At 41.0% G+C, this 9,542-nt stretch overlaps 1 protein-coding gene across 1 annotated transcript; it reads left to right on the forward strand.

Annotated features, from left to right (window-relative positions):
• The first annotated feature begins 945 nt into the window (after positions 1 to 945).
• Positions 946 to 9,242, forward strand: parp10 (poly(ADP-ribose) polymerase family member 10). The gene is made up of 11 exons (XM_071913363.2): positions 946 to 1,031; positions 2,511 to 2,686; positions 3,511 to 3,753; positions 3,890 to 4,120; positions 4,237 to 5,264; positions 5,454 to 5,666; positions 6,376 to 6,502; positions 6,576 to 7,583; positions 7,706 to 7,839; positions 7,926 to 8,100; positions 8,215 to 9,242. Exons 2-11 carry the CDS (start codon positions 2,512 to 2,514, stop codon positions 8,511 to 8,513), a joined length of 3,633 nt encoding a protein of 1,210 aa, XP_071769464.1. The 5' UTR covers positions 946 to 1,031; position 2,511; the 3' UTR covers positions 8,514 to 9,242.
• The last annotated feature ends 300 nt before the right edge of the window (positions 9,243 to 9,542 follow it).

The raw sequence follows: 9,542 nt of genomic DNA on the forward strand, positions 1-9,542 counted from the left end.
AATCTAGCTATTTCCTAAAAAAAAAAAAAAATTGTTTGACAGTTTTTGCTAGAATAGATAATACCCCTGGGTGGAACAGTCAATTCTGTGTGAAAATAGTGTGATTACATTCAACACATTTTTGTTTCTTTGTTAATTTGTTATGAGAGATGTCACTCATCACTGACAAACAGTTAAAAACATGATTTAAGCAAAGGAAAGCATTTTCAGCTGTCAACTAGAAATATTACTAGATTAGGAGTAGCATCATCTCAGGCTACATAGAAGTACTTAAAAAATGCAAAAACAATGCAAAAAAAAAAGATTTAAAAAAAAAATCTAACTTATACTAAAAAATAAAAAAAAAACTGTCAAGATTCAACACTAGATGTAAACCAACTGCGTATGCAGCCAAGCAGCAGAGGTCAGAAAAATGGTCTCCAAACAAACAAAGGTTACACTAAATGGAATCTTTCCTTCAAATAATTGTTTATAACAAATAGCAACCCATAGCAGCATAACATAACTGCACACTAACTTCTTTCTTAGTAGATAGATACTTTTCCTTTTGCTGAAAAGAGAGTTTTCCCTAATTCTCTCATAGACTTCAATGGAGCAAGAACCACAAACTGGTACCCAACGGAATTTAGAATGCTGCTGCAAGGCATGAATTCTGTTATCACAAATTCTTCTTCCTTTTTCTTCTTCTTCTTTTTCTTCTTCTTCTTCTTCTTCTTCTTCTTCTGCTTATTCAAATAATTGATGATATAATACATTGTAATAAATACATGTATTATAAATAAGTATGCAAATCCATTATTATTATTGTTGGTATTATTATTATCCAAATAATTATTGATGATATAATCATCATTATCATCATCATTATAATGCCTTATTACATTGAGTGGCATTCCCCTTTAACATGTTCTACAGTTGTCGCCACCAGCTGACGAACAAGCGGCATAACAAGGAAGTCAGAGTGAAAACACCTCAGTTCAACTCCCTCGACAGGATGATTTTATGAGCAGATGTGTCGTTTAATAGCGCAGGTAAGTGAATGCAAATGCATTAGAAAAGTATATGGCCTTTGTGGAAATACATTCGACCATTTTATCGTCAAAATAAAAAGCTATTGCTGCCAGCTACAGCTCCCAGAAAAAGCATGCGAACATTCTAGCCAGTGGTTTCACTTTCTACTTCTCGGAACATGACCGAGCACTAACTAACATGAACGTTAGCTCAACTACGCAAGCCTATGAAGTTAAAAGTATCAAGTTATGCTGCATTAACTCAAACCATTTGTAAGCCTGTGTATGTTTTAGTTCTGAAGATATTTCCTGTAGCAAGCCTAACACACCCCACTATCCTTCCTGCTACTAAAAGCTAGTAGTTAGCTGTTACTCCAGTCAAGGCCTGTCTTCCTGTCAGGTAGGCTATGTGACATTACAGGTTCGGTGCTGTATCTGTACAGGCCAGAGGCTTAATCTATTAACATGATCATCGGATGTGTCGGTCTGTTCTGTTATCCCCATTAGGCTAGCTAGTTTGTATGCCCTGTGCACTTTTACTTTATACATCCCATAATGAGCACTTCTTTGAATTGCACTGGAAAAAGTATCAAAATATCCAACTCAAGTAGAGATACTGTTAACGTTACTTGGCTGACATTTTATTTATGTAGGAGTAGATTTACTGGTGTAAAAATCTGTTTGGGTAGTAGTAAAAAGTTGCTTATTCAAATGTACTACATCAAAGTCACAGAGTTACTATTTTACAAAAGAGAAAATTAACGTGTGGTCTGTCCATGCAATACATATAGGATGAGGGGACATAAAGTTTGAACTAGATACTTTCAAATGATTAAAAAAAAAAACATTTTACAAAAAGTGCTAGGCCAGTTTCTGATAAAATGCTTATGGAGAGGCTACCGAATTTGTACTCTAAGTAAGTAAGTACTTACACGGCTACTTACTAAAGAAATCAATAATTTGACACAAAATATTGATTTAAAAATGATTTTATTGCTTCCGCTACAAAAAATAGTCCGTTAGATTCTACGGTTGGAACTGCGTCCATAGCAACGTAAACTCTGTAGCCTTCTTAAGATTAGCCTACTTAGCGTTATAATTGACGTTAAACTGAACATTTCCATTGATGGTGAAGTTTGTTGACACTTTCTTTTCGATTAACCAGTCATTAAACACTGCCATAGCCCATACCGTGTTCCGTTTGGTGTTTATTTCATGTCTGTCTTCTTCACTTTTGTCAATTTCTCTGTCGTACAGCTCTTTGTGTCTTTTAACCTCTCTTGCTTTTTCTGCGCTGTTTTCTTGTTCTCTTTCTTTTCTTTACTGGGGACAGTGAAGTCAAAACATACTTAATTAAAAGTAAAATGGCTAATTTAAAAAAAGTACAAGTACACAAACTAGCTACTATATTACAGCAGTAACTGTAATGCGTTACTTCCACCCTTAGCCATCAGTCACAGGCCTTGCTAAATTCAATTCACATGTTTCTGTACATGTCAGGATGCCTGTTGAAAACCAAGAGCAGAGGACGGTGGAGGTGCTGGGCTTGCCTGAAGGAGTCGAAGAGGAGCTGCTGTGTCTGTACTTCGAGAATAAGCGGCGCTCTGGAGGAGGTCCGCTCATCTCCGTGGAGAAGCAGGGGGACCGTGCCTTGCTGGTGTTTGAAGAGGCACAAGGCAAGAGGCAGTTCATTGTATTGTCACAAGATAATGATGAGGGGCAATATATATTTCTTTAGTAGAAAATTTTTAAGTGTACACCCGTAGGTTTGTGATCTGTCAACCTTTGACATTTGTAGACTTGGGAATCTGTAGGCTGCTATCTGCACTTGACTGAGCAGATAGCAGACCATACCATTACACTATCCCCATCAAGAGTGTGTTCCCATACTCCGATTACCCCAAGGCCCACAGCATAGACACAAACCACCCCACTTCTGTTACCTTGGTGTGGTGAGAGAGAGAGAGAGAGAGAGAGAGAGGAATAGACAGAGTAAAATAATCATTTCTTTTGCTTGCTCCAGAGAGCCCAGATGTTGCAGCATGTTGCATCGAACATTTGGAGATTGAGGTTTCTCTGGAAAGTAACAATAAATTGGCCAGTCCTGCTAGATTATCCTCACATTAATATATGCTACTGCAACTTAAATTTAGCTAGCCAAGGAGGAACGGCATCTTACAGTTTCATAGTCTACTCAGTTCTAGCAACCACCCTAAATTTTCCCTCTAATGACCCAGACCCCCTTAACTTCCAGACTATTTACCCACCATGGTGTTTACCTCCCTCTCATTAAATGCAGGTAAATACATAATGATGCTAAAAAGCCACTGAACTTGATCCTCGCTATCTCCAGAAGCCCCTTTCCCCAATGTCCATACCCAATGTTAATGTGCTTAAAGCAAAAAGGTCATCCAAGATAATGAATGGAATCAGCCCAGTAATTTGTCGTCAGTGCCATTTGATAATCAAACCATTCTTTCTGAACTGGTGTCTTTGACAGCTGCGGCAGCAGTGCTGTCTAAAGGCCACCACGTTCTGCATAATGCTGAACTGACTGTGAGAAAGCCCGCCTCCAAGGACCATTGCAGACTACTGCTGCGTGGGATCAACCCCAACACTGAAATCGAGCTGATAGAGCTCTATGTGGAGAACAATATGGGGTTGGATCAAGATGACTACACCCTGCATCCTTCACCGAGGGGAGATCTCATCCTCATCCACTTCCACCAACCCTTCTCCAAAGGTCCAACAAATGCACAACTTACTGATTGTTTCAAATTGTTTCCAGATATGTATCTTGATGTATCTTTCTTTCATGACATTGTTAAGAAAGAATGAAAGTAATCATCAATGCAATATGTTATTTGTTTACTCTATAGATTTCCAAACACTTACTGCGAAGATCTCCAGTAAGACACTAGAAGGATCCAAGATAACTCTTGAGCAAATTGAGCAGACAGACTCCATCTTAGTGGAGAACCTGCACCCTGGCATCACGAGGGATATGCTTACATTGTACTTCGAGAGCAAGCGAGGTGGGAATCAGAAGGTGAAGGAGGTCATCATGATATCCGAGAGTGCAGCAAGAGTGTCCTTTGTCGAGTTTGAATGTAAGTGTTACAGTACTATAGACCTCTGGATCACCATTTGACATTGTCTTTTGCTGCTTCATTATAGTTTATTTTTAAATGAACAAAATGTGTTTTTATGTTTGTTTTTTCAATAGCTGTGGTCCCTGTCGTGAATCTTCTACACAAACTGGAGGATGCTGACCTAACTGTGAAGCCATACTTTGACTTTCTTCAACCTACAGAAAGCGTCACATCACAGAACTCTGAAACGGGATGCCTAGATAGTAGCACTGATAGCAGCCCACCAGATTTGAGTCATAATCAGATACAGACCAGTTCTCCCACAGCGGTCGCTGCCAGCAGCCAGTCCTCCCATCAGACGGCCTTGGAACCTGTAGCTGCCCACAGAGCGGTAGAAGAGGTAGCAGAGGAAGTCATGGAGGACCTCACAGAGGAGATAGAGATACTCTCAAGCCACATTGCTATCACTGACCCAGTGAAATGTGCCTTGCTCCAGCTCAGTACTCTTCCACGGGACATTCAGCAGGCTCACCCAAACTTTGACATCCAAGTCAAAGACGATGGCGTGCACATTGCAGGACCTGACAAACTGGGAGTGGAGCAACTGAAGAACACCATCTTGGAGTTTCTTGGCAGTATTGCTCAGACACATTTGACCTTTGACCCAGAGAAGGTTCAGTTCCTGGCCAACAAAGATGTAAAAGAAAGGCTACTGCAAACCATGAATCAACTCGGGATGCCCACTCTGTACACTGTATCAGACTGTGTTGTTGTGTTAACGTCACTGTCTCGAAACTCAGTCAGCCAGGCGTGTAGCTATTTGAAATCCCAACTGTCTGACTTCAGCATACCAGTGAATCAAGAATATGAGTGCATGCTATATATCAAGGAGTGGTCCGAGTTCCTTCAGGCTCTGGGTTTCTCCTCGGTAAGGGTGTCGGAAACAGGAGGGAAGATTGATGTTTTGACTCTGAAAGGGATGGAGAGTGAGAAGCAGACCAAAATCTTGGAGTTCCTTAGTACACCTATTGAAAGGGAAACCGTCATCTCTATGGAGCCGGGCATGCTGAAGTACATCCAGATCCATTGCCATCAGTTGCTGGCAGACATGCATCAAGTATCCATTTTTCCATTAGAGGGGGCGGAGGTTTGCGGACTAAAGGTATGTGGTGCATCAATACCACAAGTAGAAACACACATTACATTTCTACAATCACTTGAAGCTTGTAGTTCCTTCATTCCTGGTACCATTTTTTCATTGTTTTATTTTTTGAAATTCATTCATTCAACTCATCGGGTTGTTTCATCTGTATGTTTCATCTTTATTCATATTTATGGATGTTATTGACAGATCCACGGCAATGCTCCTGCTTGCCAAATGGCTGATGAGGTGTTGCAAGGTGTGGTCTCCTCTATCTGTACCAGAACCATCACAATAAATGCGCCAGGAGTGGCCCGCTTCCTGCTTGGAGAAGAGTGCAAAAGCATCCTGAAGGAGATGCAGACAAAGTTCCAGGTCTATATCAACCTAGACAAGGTGCACTGGGAACCTCTACAGAATGAGGTAACGTAACAATGAGACAGAGTGTAGTGTTTTTTTAATCTTTTGCATGCTTTTGTGTTTTTAATGCAACATTATGCAACTTTTTGCCTTGAGCTGTCTTCCTTGAAACGGCATCTAGCTTGAGGCTCAGGTAACCGGCATCCATAAAGCCTCCACAGGCATTGAAGAAGCAGACTGAGAACGCAGAGAAACTGCAATTTAATAATACAATGCTGATTTTCACTGTGTTTTTCAACGGGTCTTGTTTGCTGCACGTTTAGCTTCCCTGTTCTTTCTTTTCGTAGTGCTTTCCTCCATTGTTGTTGTTACTATGACTTTCCTGCACTGTGGCCGCTAGCCTCATCTTGATAGCCACAACCCAGCTCACTGCTGGCCAAGCCCATACGACATGGCCACACAAATGGTATACTCCCCAAAACGTCCCCAACATAACTGAAAAGCCAATTTCAGGCAAACGGGGGGATTTAGGCATGAACATACAGGATCAGAGACAGACACAGATTGATAATGTATAATATATCCTATTGTTATTTTAATGTCAAAAAAGTTGAATATTGTAGCATTAAATCAGGAATCAGCCCATTTCATTAAAATTAAACCACAGGCACAACAACGTCTACTACTGCTTCCCTGGTGCAGCAACATTCTTTGTTTATAGAAAAGTTTTATCTACTATTTTAATCTTAGAAATGTATTATTTTGTTTCCAGGACATATTTGAAGCTGCATGGAAAATGATGTCCCACCAAAACTTCCAGCAAGTGTCTTTGGATGGTTCTGCACAGGACTTAATTCAAACTGATCAGAACTTCAATCATAGTGGAGCTCCAGACAGAGGTACTGTTTGTCTCTTTGTTTATGTCTTATTCCTGTGCATTGCATCTCTAACAATGTCTTTACCTCTTCATAGGCCTTTTAGAGGAGGCAAAGAGAATTGTCTCAGTCATCGATGAAGAAATGGAAGTGACTCAGTCCAGTTCAGACAAACCCATTGACGTGGAGGAAGAGGATCTGTACACAGCAGAGGAACCTACCAGCCTGACAGACCAGGACACTGATGTAGTAGTTGTCGATGCTCCCCAGGCCCTCAGGCCTGTTACAAGTAGTTTTGTCCTGCCGAGTGATGAAGCTCTGGGCCTTCCTAGTGATCTGGAAGAAGAGGCCCAACTGTCCCTAGCCATCCAGTACTCTATGGAGTCGACTAAGAGGTCTTTCGCTGATGAGGAGGAAGAGCTGCAGAAAGTCCTAGAGCTGTCCAAGAAGATGGTCCAACACGAAGGTTCTTCTGATCGCAGCGACGAGAGCTCCCAGCTGGTTCAACTGGACAAGGGTATCCATACTTCCCTACAGGATGCCATCAAGGCAGCCAACACAATCCAGATATTTGTGTTTGCAGGTTACACCTGTGACCTTATCCGAGTGGACATAGCTCTTGGGAAGAAGGTTACCCTGAGGCAGGTTGAGGAGAAACTGGAGCACAGGAGCCTGAAGAGGATATCAGAGTTCCACAAGAGGTGCATGGAGATGATCAAGAGGAAGCATGCAGTGGAGATTCAGATTCAGGGCACCATAGTCACCATTTCCGGGTTCAAGGACTATGTGGCCGAGGCACTGCACGATATGAATCGGCTGCTGGAGAAAATGGCCAAAACTCCTTCTGACAGCGAAATCCTGAGGACGATCCAGTGGGTACAGCATGATCCGGCCTCCTCAGCCACAACACCTTATCCCCCTGATGTTATAGTATTCATCGAGAATGCCTGGAAGATGAAACAGAAGAAGATTGACATCCTGCTAAACAATCAGCCCCACATCATCAACTTTGAGAAGATGCAAGAATACAACATAGCTTCCGGGAAATCTGTGAAAATCTCCAGGAAAATGCTCAGTTCACAGGATTTGAACGCAGATGTGTCAGGTAAAGGGAACTTTGTTTGTGCCGTTATGGTAATGTTTAATATTCACTCTATATTTATTCAGCAGAATGATTTCTCTCTGTCTGTCTGTGTATATACTTACAAATGAAATATTTTTTAACAGAAGAGGAATACTCTCTATTGTCAAACCTGCCACAAGCATCCAAGGTGGATGAGGATTCCGATGAATTCCAGGATGTGGTGAAGAATTTCTATGACAGCATACAAGAATACCACAGCAAAATCAGAATCATACAGGTGAAAAAATAAACTATATACTTTGGAAACAAATGATTTGATTTGTTTAATAAGTAAGTAATGACATGGATGCGTTTTTTTCCCAGGTGGAGAAGCTCATGAACCGACTGCTGTACAATCAGTACAGGCTGAAGAAGGCGAGCATATTGCAGAGTGCCACGTACCCGGAAGTGGAGCGGACTCTCTACCATGGCACAAGCGAGACGAGTGTGAAAGAGATATGCATTCATGGATTCAACAGAAGCTTCTGTGGAAAGAACGGTATGACTATTGAATACTGCTGTTTTCCCATTTGAGTTGCACTGTATTTGTCTCTTCTGTCAACTTCCTAATCTTGGGCAACTATTCAAGAATTTCTGATGTTTCTTTCCACAGCCACCGTTTATGGTCAGGGAGTGTATTTTGCCGTGAACTCTGCACTGTCTGTCCAGGAGCAGTACTCCCCTCCAAATGCGGATGGACACAAGTTTGTTTTTGTGTCGAAGGTTTTAACAGGAGACTACACCAAAGGCTGCCACTCGATGAAGACGGCCCCTCTGAAGGAGAGCGCTGACATGCCCCTCAGATACGACAGTGTGACAGACAGCATCACCAAGCCCTCGCTGTTTGTCATCTTCAATGATACACAGGCTTTTCCAGAATACCTTATTACATGCCAGAGAATCCACCGCTGAGGGAATTGATTAGTAGGTAAATCACAATAATAAAAATTGAAGAAAGGACTGCTTTTGTTGTAATTGTTCTGCATTGATAAATCTATTGCAACTGATATGAGAAGGGCTAATGTGTAATACTGTACATTTTGCATTTTTTATTTTAGCATTTATCTTATTTTTAATGTAATTAAGCTTTTTTTTTTTAGTTTTGAGCTACCTATATTGTTGTATTGCAAATAATAACCCTAGCATATCAATCACATCTTCTGTGCACTACACACTGTGTATGATTTGTGTTTCTTGTTATAATAAACCAAATCAGTCAGATGTTACTTAAGCCATATATATCACGTGTAAAAATGCGATCATTCTTGATTGTCTTCCTTCAGTTCCCCTGTCCCTTTACTTAGTGCAGCGTACATACAGTAATTCTGGTTAAGAATAAGAAGTGGGCATGCTCAGTATGCATTGCAACTTGGCATGGGCAAAGAGGATCGAATGGCAATGTTGGTTTAGGAGGCTTATGCACATGTTTCATTAATGAAGCGCTCTGAGCACAAATGTCTGCTTTGTTCTCTATGTGACTGCTGGCGGGGAATGTGCTTACCACCTGTTTTTGTTGTTTCATTTCAGCCTTACTTTTTATATCTAAGAAAATCATTCATGTTTACAAAATGATTAATTTGCAGTCTTGGGGAAGATCACTGTTGTCTTTATTTGTAAGAAAATAAAAGTCCTCAAACTGGATTACGGCTGAGAGACCAGGAATTTCTTGGGGAAGGTTTTAGTATAAAGTGACCGTCCATCAGAAGAGCAGAGTATCGGGGCTATCCTTAGCCATTGGCAGGCTCTAAGCAAGGTTTGATTTAGGGGCTTCCCACATATTTTTATTAGTGTGAATGATTGCTGACTTGGTATTTAGTCTAGTATAAATCTGAAATAGCAGTATGGGGCCCTGTAGTCTCACTACTGTTTTTGTTTATGTGTTGATTAATTGAAGTGAAGACAGTTTTCCATCCTCAAATTGCTGGACTGTTAATACAAGAA

This window comes from Centroberyx gerrardi, chromosome 19, assembly GCF_048128805.1.
Source record: "Centroberyx gerrardi isolate f3 chromosome 19, fCenGer3.hap1.cur.20231027, whole genome shotgun sequence".
NCBI lineage: Eukaryota > Metazoa > Chordata > Actinopteri > Beryciformes > Berycidae > Centroberyx > Centroberyx gerrardi.

What these genes read in the sequence shown, in the direction of transcription:
- parp10 (XM_071913363.2), top strand. Translation starts at nt 2,512, where the DNA reads ATGCCTGTTGAAAACCAAGAGCAGAGGACGGTGGAGGTGCTGGGCTTG. An exon ending in GCAAAATCAGAATCATACAG is followed by an intron (nt 7,840 to 7,925) that starts GTGAAAAAATAA and finishes TTTTTTTCCCAG; the next exon opens with GTGGAGAAGCTCATGAACCG. An exon ending in AAGCTTCTGTGGAAAGAACG is followed by an intron (nt 8,101 to 8,214) that starts GTATGACTATTG and finishes TTCTTTCCACAG; the next exon opens with CCACCGTTTATGGTCAGGGA.